At 37.1% G+C, this 14,168-nt stretch overlaps 1 protein-coding gene across 1 annotated transcript in view; it reads right to left on the bottom strand.

Annotated features, from left to right (window-relative positions):
* Positions 1-14,168, bottom strand: part of LOC111148909 (solute carrier family 4 member 4) — a 348,265-nt gene that overhangs the window by 30,027 nt on the left and 304,070 nt on the right. The window contains exons 17-18 of the mRNA XM_022505690.1: positions 6,780-6,893; positions 4,904-5,065 (exon numbers count right to left, since the gene is read on the bottom strand). Coding sequence (XP_022361398.1) covers positions 4,904-5,065; positions 6,780-6,893 — 276 coding nt within the window. The remainder of the gene's footprint in view (positions 1-4,903; positions 5,066-6,779; positions 6,894-14,168) is intronic.

A 14,168-nucleotide genomic window follows, 5' to 3' on the forward strand; every position in this document is an offset into this window, starting at 1 on the left:
AGGTGGGGCAGTGGGAGAGGGAGAAAGAGAACCCTCAAGCAGACTCCCGGCTCTGCACAGAACCAGACAGAGGGCTGGATCCTAGGACCCAGAGATCATGACCCGAGCCAAAATCAAGAGTTGGATATTTAACCGACTGAGCCAATCCAGCTGTCCCCAAATTTGACAGATTTTCCAAAAACGACTGGAAAGACATCTCCTATCCTGCATATTTTTCTGCAAGTGTAAAATTGCCACTACTCCATCAAACAATGGAGCCCTTCCCTGCCCCATCCAATGGAGGGAGGGCCTGGAACTATTTTGACCAATCAACACCAGCAAAATAAAGAATAAAGTTTTGCCAGTTGCAGATGTAACCATGAAGTGGCCTTGCATGTTCCACTCTTAACTCTGGGTAGTCAGTTTCCGTGTGCCAAGTACAAATAGCTCAAGATCGCCATGCTACAAGAAGCCCGACCCACACTGAAAGGCTCTGAAGGAGATGCCATGTGGTGAAAGAGAAGTCGGACAAACAGACACACCAAGGAACATGAAGGTACTAGGTATGCGAGACATGGGTGTGAGTAAAGAAGCCATCCTGGACAATTAGCCCAGTGAACCCTTCAGGTGACACTAGCTGCAACCGCAGGAGAGACATCAGCAAGAAGTAGCCACCTGAACCCTGCCGACCCAACGAAACATGAGATGGTAATAAATTATTGTTTCACAAAGTTTTCAGGTGGCCTGTTATATCTCCAAAGATAAACTGAAAAACAACCTGGTTGCCTTCAACAAATAAATTACTAGGAAAACCAAACAGAATGACTGGGGGGGGGGGGGGGGGGGGGGAGGAGAAAACCTACAAACTGAAAGTTTATAAAAGATTTAAGATAATAATATTTGAAATATAACTGGATTCTGATTTCACCAAATAAACTATAAAGTTTATTATATTTATGACACATTAGTAAATTCAAATATTGACTGAAGAGTTGATGATATTAAAGAATTTTATTAACACCTTTTAGGCTGATAGTGGTGCTGTGGTCATGCTTTTAAAAACAGATCTTAGGGCACCCGGGTGTCTCCGTTTGTTGAGCAGATGACTCTTGAATTCAGCTTAGGTCATGATCACAGTGTCCTGAGATCCAGTACCTTGTTGGCCTCTCCACTCAGCTCATCTGGGAGTCTGTGTGAGGATTCTTTCTCTCCCTCTCTCCAACCCCTCCCCCGATACTCTTTTGCATGCTCTCTCTCTCTAAAATAAATAAATTTTAAAAACCCAGAACTTACCTTTAGAAACACAAACTCAAAAGTTTACAAATAATATGGAACACTGTCTACACTTACTTCAGAGTTCTAAGAAGCGGATAATATGATGGGGATATAAAGGACACAAGACTTGACAGAAGTCAATAATTGTTAGAGTTGGGTGATAAGTATCTGGAGCTATGCCATCTATCTACTTTTATATATGTTTAAAACTTTCCATAACAAAATATTTTTACAGGGATAAATAAAAGTAAAGTGTTCCTGGGCTGGTTGGACTCTCTTATACATCCCAGAAGCAAATAAAATCTTCTTTGGAAGGCTTTAAAGCATTGGCATAAGAAGATTAGCACATAACTTTTTCTCTTAAAAAAAAAAAAAAAGGACATGAGGAAGACAGACACCAGAAATAAGAGTCAGCCAAGAAAACAAAGTTCAAAATCAAACCAGCAAAGACAGCAAATGTTTAAAATAATAGATAAAAGAGTATATGGAAAAATAATAAAGGGGCACCTGGATGGCTCAGTCAGTTAAGTGTCTGACTCTTGATTTCAGCTCAGGTCATGACCTCAGGGTCCTGGGATCAAGCCCCATGTCAGCCTCCCCATTTATCAGGGAGTCTGCTTGTCTCCCTCTCCCCCTGCTCACTCTCTCTGTCTCTTTTTCCTTCAAATACATAAATAAGTCTTCAAAAAGAGAAAGCAAAAGAAAAAGAAGAAAGAATTCAGGAATATCAAAACTGAACAGGGAGATTTGGAAAAGAACAAAATAGAACTTGTAATTATAAAAAAGTATAATTCTTGAAAGGAAAAATTCAGTGGCTGGTTTATGACAGAATAGAACCAACAGAATAAAGAGTTTAATAAAGAGAAAGATCTGAAGAAATTACCCAAAATATAACACAGAGACCAAAAGGCAGGAAATGTAAAACAAAAACAAAAATAAAAACCCCAAAACCAAAAACAGATTAACAGAAGTAGAGCACAAGATGCGGATATACAATAAAATTTCTACTCAGAATTCCAGGATAAAGTATTAGAGCTTGAAAGAGTCAGACACAATATTCCACAACTGATAAAAGACAAGAAGATTCAATAATCTAATAATTAATATAAGACTGGAAACCCAATTATCCAACACATAATAAAAAGAAATCTATGCTAATACAAGTTATAGTGAAACTCCAGAATAAAGACACAAGAGAAGAATGATAAAAGCATCCAAAAGACAAGAATAATTACTTACAAAGGAATGAAAATTATACTGATAGTTCACTTTTATGAAAGTCAGAAATAATGGAAAATAGCTTCTACATGCTGAAAAAAAGAGCTTTCAACCTATAGTTATATATCCAGAGAAACTATCTTTCAAGAATGAGGGTGAAACAAAAGCATTTTCAGTCAAACAGAAATGAAGAGTTTACCACCCAAACAAAGATCTCTACAGAAAAAATTTCACAAGTCTAGTAAGAACTATTTAAAGGAAATAATTCAGTCTAAAGAAAAATATTTGAAAATGGAAGGTCTGAAATGAAAAAAAAAAAAAAAAGAGAGAGAGAGAGAGTGAAAATGAGCAAAGAAAATGGTAAACCTGTATATAATTCTAAAAACACTGACCATGTCTAACTGTATTTTTAAATCCAGATAGCAATCAAATCTGGTAATAACAACATATAACTCAGGAAGGAATATCAACATTAAAGCATTCTTTAGCCATTAGTGTATTTCAGCAGAAAGATAAACATGCTGACTAGCTTCAGAACTTAAAAATGCATATTAAAATATACAACATAATCACTAAGAGAAAAGATAAAATGTTTAACTTCCAAACTAACAGAAAACAAGTTAGATTGAAGACAATAAAAAAATAAAACTGTATCAACCTAAAAGAGGGCAAGAAAGGAGAATAAAAGAGAAAGAATACAGAGAAAGTTAGGCAGGTAGAAAGCAAAAATAATATGGTAAAAATGAATCCAAATCTTTTAGTTGTCACTATCCATTTAAACAGATTAAATGTTTTAGTCAAGAGAAAAGACTGCAAAAATGGATCCTATGTGTTATTTCCAAGGAGACATGGGACACAATGCATACTGAAAGTAAAAGAACAGAAAAATACATATCAGATAAGTGAAAATTAAGTTACCCTAGCTTTATTAGAACAAAGTAAAATAAGCTTTAAGACAAAAAGCATTACTAGAAACAAAGAGAGTGACATAAAAAGTCCAAATCACTGAAAAGATAAACTACATACAAATGTGGATGTACTTAAAATGGTTTCAAAACAAATAAATAGTAACAGAAAACAATGTGACAGTACAAAAAAATCGAATGTAGTAAAAAACTGTTTCCTTGAAAAAAGACTAATAAAACTGACAGACGACAGGCTAGATAGATCAAGAAAAATGATAAGCACAAATCAATAACATTAGGATTTAAAGTGAAAAGTAACAGGTTCGGATTAGAAAAATAACAAAAGAGAATACTATAAACAACATATCAATAAATTTGAAAATATTGGGAACTGGAACAAAATACAGAAAAGTTTCTAAAATAGAAAAATAGTAATTATGAATGTTTTATAATCATCAGAACATTATTTTTATTCTTTTTCAGTGTTCCAAGAGTCATTGTTTATGCACCACACCCAGTGCTCCATGCAATACGTGCCCTCCTTAATACCGACCACCAGACTCACCAAACCCCCTTCCCTCCTCCCCTCCAAAACCCTCAGTTTGTTTCTCAGAGTCCACAGTCTTTCATGGTTCATTTCCCCCACCAATCTCCCCAATTCACTTTTCCTTTCCTTCTCCTAATGTCCTCCATGTTATTCCTCATCAGAACATTTTGATCATCAGTTTTTAAAAGTTCCACCCAAAAACTACTCAGCCCAGATAGTTTTATAAGCATGTTTGATCATTCACAGAAAAGATAATTGGCATGTTACATATAATAAAGAGAATATTGTGCTCTACTTCAGAGAATGGAATAGAAGTGGAATAGGAGGAAAAACACTCCCCAGATCATTTTATAAGGATAATATATTCCTGACACCAAAATCAGACAGGGACACTATAAGAAAGAAAATCCATGGGCCAATGTTACTCATGAACATAGATGCAAAAATCCATAATATATACATATATAAAACACTGTATATTATATATTACATAACTATGTAATAATTATACATAAAGATATAAAAACTATGTATAAAAGAAACTATATTCTACCAGGTTGTAATGTTGGCTCAACAACAGAAAATCTATTACTGTAACTCACCAAGTCAACAGAATAAAAACAAACATGCTTTTATCTGAACAGTCTCAGAAAAAGTATTTGTCATTATCTTCATTAAGGACAGTTACCACATTAAAATCAGATGTAGGATGACAGTGGCTGAGTAGTAAACAGTTTATATTGTCCTCTTTGGTGGTGAAGGAAATATGATTTCAACTTTTTCAGATTTAAATGAGGTCTTCCTGAAATATTACATCAAGGACATGCGTCAACACAAAGTGATCTGTGACTCTGCCAAGTCGGAAATATTAGCTATAATCTAACTCTCACAAAAGTTGTCTTGGTTTTGAATCAATTAGTATTTTCAAGTACTATAAAGAAAGTAGGAGGCAATAATGACCACTGTTATGAACATTTACCTTGAGTTTGTGTTCTTTCCTGTTCACGATCACAGCTGTGATTTGCTGGTCCATGAAAATCAGAATGGTGACCAACAAAGCAGGGATAGCAGCTGCAAGGTACACCCACCAGGGGTTTCCTCCAAATGGTGGAACAAACCAACCTCGGTTTGGACTTGTTGGCTTGAAGAAGAGAGAGAACATTTTCGAAGTAATATTAAAACATACTATTTGGTGAAAAATCAATGGGAAAGATACAATTTTATTTCTGAAGAGACAACATATTCAAAAACAGAAGCAGTCTTACTTAGAGGTTAAACAAAGATTAGTCACCAAAAACTTCCTGAAGGTGGTCATTTTAAGGCAGTATTTTAAATGAAGGAGAGTAAGAATATAGGCTGAAGGGAAATAGGTAAATGCCATTTTGTGCATTTAGGATGATCTAAGATAAGGACTCAAGATGCAAGACTGATTTAAGTTAAGAGGCACCATAAGAAAAACTCAAATAGTAAAGACACAGGCAAAAAAATGACAAAATGACATTGAATTTTGGCCATGAATTTTGGCAATTATACTGAAGTCGTTTCTACTACTGTCAAATCGTAATTGTTTCACAGAATATAAGATAGATATTTGTATATGCTATAATTGAACTTGTTTAAATACTCCTGTCTTTCTTATACATATGGAAAAAGAGCCAGAATAACTGGTTAAATCCTCAGAAATATTACCAAAAATGAAAAATATAATTGTTTTTCCAGTTCTCCATCTATCCTCTGTCAGATCATACATCTGTACTACATGGAAAAAGATTTTTTTTTTCCTTTCCTTTTCCTAATGCTAAATAATGCAAATAAACCAAAACATTTACTATCTCCACATTTACTATCAAGAAAGTCACTTCTCTGAAGATATTTCTGTCTTCCATCCCCTTTTGCTCATAACTACATCACTGAATCTATACACATCTTACTACCTTTATCAGGTTGAGAACTGGGAAGGGAAGGAACTTTCTCTTGTTCATCAGTGCATTTCAAACCCCCTATAAAGAGCCTAGCTCAAAGCAAACATTCAATAAATATTAATTTAAGTGAACTAATCACTGAATGATTGAAAACTTATCTTTGCTAATGAGTATGAGAGGGCAGAGACAGTGCAACAAATAGTTTGTTATACCATAGATACCCCTTCCTCATTAAGTAGTTATTAAGCTAAAACTGCAGTTAGTTTAATTTTTCTTAGCAAGTGTATAGTCTCAATGATGGAGAGAGAGAGGTGAGTAGTGTTCTACAAAACAAGTGGAAGACATAATGAAAAATTACAAAGGGGCATGTAAGAATGACTGAAATGTGAATTTTACCCATTAGGCCTGCACATACCAACAGATCTATAAAATGAATAATTCCTGTATCTTCTTTGTAATAATTAAAATGCACTTTACACACAAATGTGTGTACATGGCAGGTAGTTTGGTAGCAGGAAAAGAGCACTGAATAAGTAATATAATCTTGGGCATTTCCCTTAATCTTTATAAGTTCCAGCATCAATTTCATCAAATCAAGATGATGATAGTTACATTACATCCTAGAATTACTATACGGATCAAGGTGATAAGTTGTATGGAAATACTTTAGCTTATCTTAAATACTCTAAAAATATAAAGCAGAGTTTGTATTTTTCAATAAAAATCAGTATAATGTGAACCTTGCACTTGATCCTAATCAGGCATTAGATTTTAGTGAAGAAATAGACAAAGTGTATACACATGCCTAGCAAAAGACCACTTCTGAAATAAATAGATAATCATACAAAACCAACTCAAAAACATACAACAAAATATAACAGGGAAAGAAAGCCATAGCATCCCAGGAATGACCCAAAGCAGAAGTTCACCTACCTTGAATTCGTTTGGCACAATTAGTTTCGGAGTATCCACACCTACCAGGGCATCTATTACACAAAAGATGAGAATGGACAGGATAATGGCAAAGTCACTGATCAGTTTTCTTGCCTGAAAAAAATAAAAAAGAAACCAGGGACCTTTTAGCACCAGGTCAATATATTTGCCTGTGTTGGAAATGAGCAAAGTATTCTGCATTGGCGAGCAGTTTACAGTAACGCATCACCAGCAAATTAAAGGAGGTGTCTCACTGCAGAGAGATTATTTTTCAAATTGATTTTGCATCAGTTTCTCATCCGACCAGACATAATCTACACAGGACAGATCAGAGTGAGTGTGTGTGTGTGTGTGTGTGTGTAGGCAGGGGAAGGGAATCACAGATAATACATTCCTGAAATACTGTACAAACACTCTTCCTGTATGCAGCACAAGGATACGTACGTAAGGATGAAATCTCACGGCACACTGTAAAAATCTACACAAAAATAAAGATTTCTGTTTATTATTTGGGAAATAGCACTGTGTGTACAGAGCAAGATAATTCCATGAAGTAATCTGAAAAGACAGCGAATCTAGCAGGAGAGGGGTTACAAGTTCTAGGTGACTGAGTGGACTCAAGACCTCAGAGATGATGGAAGAGAGAAATGTGATGACGTCACTACCTTTGTCAAAGAAAATATTTTTCACTGTAGGCTAGTGCTTAACGTCTCTTGTATGTGGGGCATCTCTTGTCCACCATCTCTTAAGTGTAGCTGCCACCAGTTGACAAACTTGAAGCTTCCAAAGTATCTGCCTCTGGTCAAGACAAGGGCCGGCGTTTATGGGCTGCAGCATTAAACCCAAACTTCTCTAATGCAGTGGGTGCAGGATGGTCATTTCAGAGTCAGCAGGGGAGCATGGGACTACTGGCAGCTCCACTGTGGGATCCAGTGGCCCTGACAATGGCCTCGGAGCCCCACTAGAGCAGAGATATCTGTGTCCCCGTAAGTACATGCACATGGCGGTGTGTAATCTGATCACTGCACAGAATTTACCCAATGCCTTATACTCTGATTGGTGCTAGGGCTACCCCAGTGAACAACACAGACACAGTCCATGTCCTCGTGAAGGTCGCATACCCAAGGCAGCCTGCTTCTAAGCAAATCAGGGTGGACTCAGCAGTGGTGAAGTTTCCTCAGAGTGAGCAGTCAGAGTCTGGTACCACTGGATGAAGAGATCAGGCAGGGGCTGAGTACCTACACAGTTCTGTGGGGGTAGACTACTGAAGTCAGATGTTCGGTAGAAACGGAACTGAGGAACGCAAGTACTTGGCAAGTGGATATGTTGAAGGCCATCATCATGCTCTCTTCTTGACTGCTGCCCAGTGCCAGGAGCCTTGGGTCCTAACCAGCAGCAAGATCAAAGAGGCCCTGTTGGCTAGGAGCTCCTTTCCCTTTTGAAGGGCTGGGTTCTGCTACGCTTAGCTCTCTTAAGGGTACACAGAAGAAGCAGAAAGCCAGCTATGGGCTATGTTAGGGGCAAATTAACATCGATTACACAATAATGTCAAGCACAAAAAGAGGGCAGGGATCAATCTGGGGAGAAAAATAGAGTGCAGCAGGTTTCCGGGTTGGAATATAGTTTCTGGGTTGGATCTCCAGCACATTTGTTTCCTATCTGTAAATATCTAACCTTTCTTAGCTTCAATGACTCCATCTGCAAAATGTAGCCAAAATAATCCCTACAACCTCACCAGTGCATTATAAAGAATTAAATAAGATAAGCCATGAAAGTGCTTAACATAACATCTGGAACATAATAAACTCTCCTAATATATGTTAACTGTTATTATTTCACATTCCATGAGACCTCTTTGGCTGCAGAAACAACTGGAATAACTAAATAATCTACCATCAGGAGGTCTTTAGAAGGGATCATCAATTCCAAGAAACAAGATATAAAAGCCCAGTAATAATATGGAACTGCCACTCAGCTAATTTTGGTTGGAAGTATTTGGAATCCCTGCAGAAAAAGGATGTTTCCCAGGGCTCAGTACTGGGGGGAAACTCCCATCTCTTAAGCTTTGTGCAAGTAAGTGTTGACACAGGCAGTTCAGAATGGTCTGGCAAAGATGGTCATATGAAACAGGTTCAAGAATATAATAAGATGTTACAACAATCTCTCCAGTCCAGTAGGTTATAAATCATGGGAAGACCAGAGGTCTTTTTGCAAAGGCAAAAAAGAAGTTCTCTCTCTCTTTTTTATCACCCTCCCAGTCCTTATCCAGTAAATCCAATTTGTTGACAATTTAGACATGCTAGAATTTGTTCAAAAGGGGGGAATAGTTATGAAAAAGACAGTGCTCCTCTTTCTCATAAACAGAAGGGAAGTTGAAGGTAGCAAATGAATCAATCTTCAATTCCCTGGTAGAAAGCCCCAGGGGGCCTTATACCTCTGGCCCTGCAAGGGAACAGACCTCTATGACTAGAATCACTACCAAACACCTGGGACATTAGATTAATTCTTACCCTTGCCTAAACTGAACACTGAAGTCCTAAACCTGTAGTTCTCTCCATCTTAATTAATGGCCATTAATTTTTTTCTAAGGCTAAGGCCAAAAACTTTGAACGACCCGCATAACTCTTCTCTCTGTCATATCCTACATCTCATAGGTCAGCAAATTACCTTTCAGGATGCTGTCACTTCTCACCACCTCCACTGCTCTCCTGTCCAAGGTACCATTTTATCGCCTGTGGTTTCCTGCTTCTTATCTTATCTTCCTGATTCTACACTTGCCCGCCTCCCTTCAGTACATTGTCAGGTAACCCAGAATAGTCATGTTAAAATTCAGGTCAGATTGTGTGGTAGGCAAAATAATGTCCCCTTAAGGATGTAAATAAATATCCTATTTCCTGGAACCTATGAATATGTAATGTTGTGTGATTAGGAGGAATTAGTACACATACAGAATTAAGGTTGCTAATCAGATGACCTTGAGATTGGGGAAATGACCCAAGATTATTGTGGTAGGTCCAATGTAATCACCAGCATTCTCATAAATGAAAAGGGGAAGCAGAAGAGTCGGTGTCACAGTGATGCACTGTGAGAAAGACTCAACTGGTCATTGCTGGCTTTGAAGATGGAGGAAGGGGCCATGAGCCAAGGAATGTGGCAGGCTCTACAAGCTGAAAAAGGCAAGGGAATATATTCTCTCCCAGAGCCTCCTGAAAAGACACAGCCCTGTCAACACCTGGACTTTAGAGCACTGAGGACCATTTTAGCTTCTGACCTCCAGATCTTAAGACAATAAACTTATGTTGTTTTAAGCCCTCATATTTGTAATAATTTGACATACCAGCCATAGGAAACTAAAATAAATAATCTATTTTAGTTATCAGTTTACCTAACTAATACACATGATATATATTTGTGGAAGAAATATAATATATATATATATGTGTGTGTGTGGATGAAATACCATGTATTTGGAAGAAATCCTCAGCAATGGTATTCTTGTCAAATGTGGCACTTATGTATATTTATAGTGTAAAACTAGCTTAAGAGACAAATATTAATAAGATTTAGGACAACACTTCTTTAAATTTATGGGGGGAAAAGCTACTTTGTTAGTAATATTGCTTAACCTCATTAAAAATCACAACCAGGGTGATATGTTCCATATAAAACACTCACTTCTATTTCCCCTTCCTTTTCCTTAAACTGTATAGTACAGTTCAGTTACAGCAGAAATCACTCCTGGAGAGTGTTTATGATCAGACATGCATTTCTAAGATACTAGATCCAGTTTAAACTTCATAGTAAGGAAATTGATTTTTCCCAGAATACTTCTGTATTCAACTCCAAATCCTGTAATTGGAGAAGGCAGGTAAGGGTGCTATTTTAGTAGACTGTTCAACTCTTACCCTATACTAAAATTAAACTTTAATTTGAACAAGGGAAAACTGACAGTAGAACTATAAAGTACCCTAAAAATGTCAAGTGCTCAGTAAATATAGCTTTTATTAGATACACTCTAGGACCTGTGAACAAGAGCTTTGACTTTAAGGAGATAAGAATCACTCTCTTGAGGTCCTTCTCACATTTCCAAACACATTTAGAAAAAAAAAAATACATGAATTTCCCTTCATGTATTCTGTTTATTTTACTTTCCATTTTTATCAAACTTGAGCTCTTTCAACAACTCCAAAACAACAACCTTTTATGTGCCAACATATAAATAAAGAAATCAAATTAGAAACCCATAGTTGCTAATTCCCTTCTAGCTCTTCTTGGTAATGATTAGAAGTGCCAAAGTTTTCATGAGAAATCTGCTTCCACAAGATTTTGTACTTAATCCTGTGGTTTCGGGAGATTTCAAATCTAGCTTGGACAGACTTGTGTCTGTCCAACTTGTGGATGTCCTTCCAGCCAAACACTAAGTCCCTCCAGATTCAAACTTCAATATCCTAGGAATATAAACTATGACAATCTGAGTGAAACACAAATTAAGACAACTCATATACAGCAAGGGCTCACTACAAAAAAAAAAAAAAAAAGGGTTTATTTTTTAATGGTATACAGATGTGCTAAAATGTAAGAAAATTCCTACCTCCATCCATGAATAAGGCAAAAAAAACGTGTGTTTCAACTAAGATCCTTTTATATCAACTGGTTTTGAGCACTTTTATTTTTATTTACCATTTTTTTAATTATAAGAATGACGAGGAAAAAAAAATTTCTGTTCTCTACAAAATTAATTATCAAGTATCTCAACTAATCTAATAAGAAACACTAAGAAACAAGCTTACATATTTAAACTATCAAAGCAAAAAAGAAATTACACGGATGGGAAGAGAAGTTCAAATAACCATACACTGTTTGTTTTCTTGTTCTGGGGCAAAACCAACCTAATAAACTACTATAAACAGACTCTTCATGAAGGATGGTACTTATTAATTATTAAGAGAGTCCTAATCATGGAGACACCAGCAGGGAGAAGCTAGTTCATTTACAGGAGAAAAAAATGAATTTGGTTTCTCTGAAGCCCAAAGGACATTTGGTTTTCACTTTGTGAGGGCAGCAGCTGCTCCTAAGTTAAGCAGGGAAAGGCTGTGGGCCTGCGGAGCAGCTCTCAATGGATGGGGCTGTTACAGAGACAAGGACAGCAGCAGGCACCCTGTGGGTTCTCGATAAAAAATGAATTCATGATGTCAATTCCTCTCACGACGCTGGTGCTTGGAAACTGCTAAACAACAGTGGAAAAAAGCATTTATTGTAGAAGAGAAAAAGTATACCAGACAAATATGTGCCTTTTGGCAACCATGAAAAGGCACAAAATACCATGAGAATTTTGAAATTTGATCCCCCTCCACCAGTCCAAGCAGAGCACTATAAAAGAAACAAGCATTGATATCAGTATAGCAATCATAATATGCTGTACTTTGAATCAATAATACCCACTATAGTTAGAATTCAATAAAAGGAAAGTCTGATTTAGGCTCCAGGATTTTAATGCTGTGAATTCTAGAGTCAGAGATCCAGGGAACAAAGAAGGGAATTGGATTGGGCACTTCCTCTGGGTGGTGCTTAGAGCTTCCCGATGGAAGTCTACCTTTAAAAAAATTGTTTTTCCAAGCATGGAACAGAGGGGAGTAGGCCTACGAAGTCTTTGAGCAGGAATGCTAGTGAGACTTCAGCCCACTTGGGCCTCTTCCTGCATCCTGCTTCAAAACTGAGCAGCAGAACAAAAAAACCTAGTAAGTGTATGCCAGAAGCAAATGATCAAATCCTATGGGACATGCTGTGTCTCAATCTGGCCACTATATTCTAAGTAGAAAGTGAAAATATGGAGCTGATCCAGAGATGGGTAACCAGAGGAATAGGATTCTGAAAAACACTGCATAAAAAATGATGGTAGGCCTCAAGAAGTTGTTGGGAGACCTGTCTTCAATTATGTGAAATCTGTCACAGGGAAGAATGACTGACTTGTTCAGTGTAGCTTCCAAGGGCGAGGGCAGACCCCGCAGACAGAAGCTGTGGCAGGGAAGATCTGTGTTTCTATTAGGAATGCCTTCAGAGATATGAGTTCCTGTTCTAGGAGGCCTTCAAGCAGCCCACAGATGACTCCTTTGTCAGGAGTAAGAGACAGTACTGGACTAGATGGTATTTGAAGTCCTAACACTAAAAGGCAATGATTAAGACCCAATTATCAAAATTTCTTGGCTCTCTAATAGGATCTTTTGATATATTCCCCCAAAAACATTATAATAAAGAGTTCCAGGGGTGCCTGGGTGGTTCAGTGGGTTAAGCATCTGCCTTGGGCCCAGGTCATGATCCCAGGGTCCTGGGATCAAGCCCCTATCAGGCTCCCTGTTCCACAGAAAGCCTGCTTTTCCCTTTCACATTCCTCTTGCTTGTGTTCCCTTTCTCCTGTCTTTCTGTCAAATAAATTTAAAAAATTAAAATAAAAATTTTTTGAAAATAAATAAAATGTTCAGGGGTGCCTGAGTGGCTCAGTCAGTTAAGCATCCAACTCTTGATTTTGGCTCAGGTGGGGAATTGAGCCCCACCTCGGCGTTGCACTCAGTGGGAATCTGAGATTCCCTCTCTCCCTCTGCCTTTCTCCCGCACTGCACAGCTTGCTCTGTCTCTAAAATAAATACATTATCTTAAAAAAAGAAAGAAGAGTTAAGAAGAAAGGTGATTTTATAATTATATTAAGGTATAAAAATTGAAGTTTTAAATAGAATAATTAAGTCATATGTATAAATGAGACAATCTGGAAATGGAGCAGGAGGCCATTTTGTGTTAAGGAATGGATTTCAATGCTGATGACTTTTCTATGATTGGCAAGTAAGCTGAAAGTGTTTAGGACCACAAAGTACCAGGGTCAAAATTAGTGTCCATAGACTGCTTGAGTGCCACCATTAAAAGCTCTCAAAAAACACTTCGTTGATCAGTGCTCCCAACCTTATTTTTCCTAGGGCTCATTTCAGGATGGCTGCCTTTTTTGTCGTATATCCATATGAACTGAAGTATTTATAAACTTTGTTAAATGTTTAAGAGGTTGAGTTGGGCTTATAATCAAATATCCCTTTGCACTCTTAAGAAAAAAATACAAAAATCAATTTTGGATTAAACAAATTTGACTTTGAAAATTATATTGGTACAAAATAATACAAGAATTTGAAAACCTGATTCACCTTCACTGACAACAAAGTTATTTTCTGAATTAGTTTCAATGCAATGATGTGGTCTGCTGTTTCTGTAAGAACCAGCCAGATGTTACCCAGCATTACTAACACTAGAATAGGACAGAGAATACATGCCCTTTATTTCTTCCTAATTTTTGGATACGTTATTTGTTTTAATTTGATAGTTTTTCCCATTCACCAGAGAGTTTCTGGA

This window comes from Enhydra lutris, unplaced genomic scaffold, assembly GCF_002288905.1.
Source record: "Enhydra lutris kenyoni isolate GAN:26980312 unplaced genomic scaffold, ASM228890v2 scaffoldscaffold21, whole genome shotgun sequence".
In the NCBI taxonomy this organism is placed as follows: Eukaryota; Metazoa; Chordata; class Mammalia; order Carnivora; family Mustelidae; genus Enhydra; species Enhydra lutris.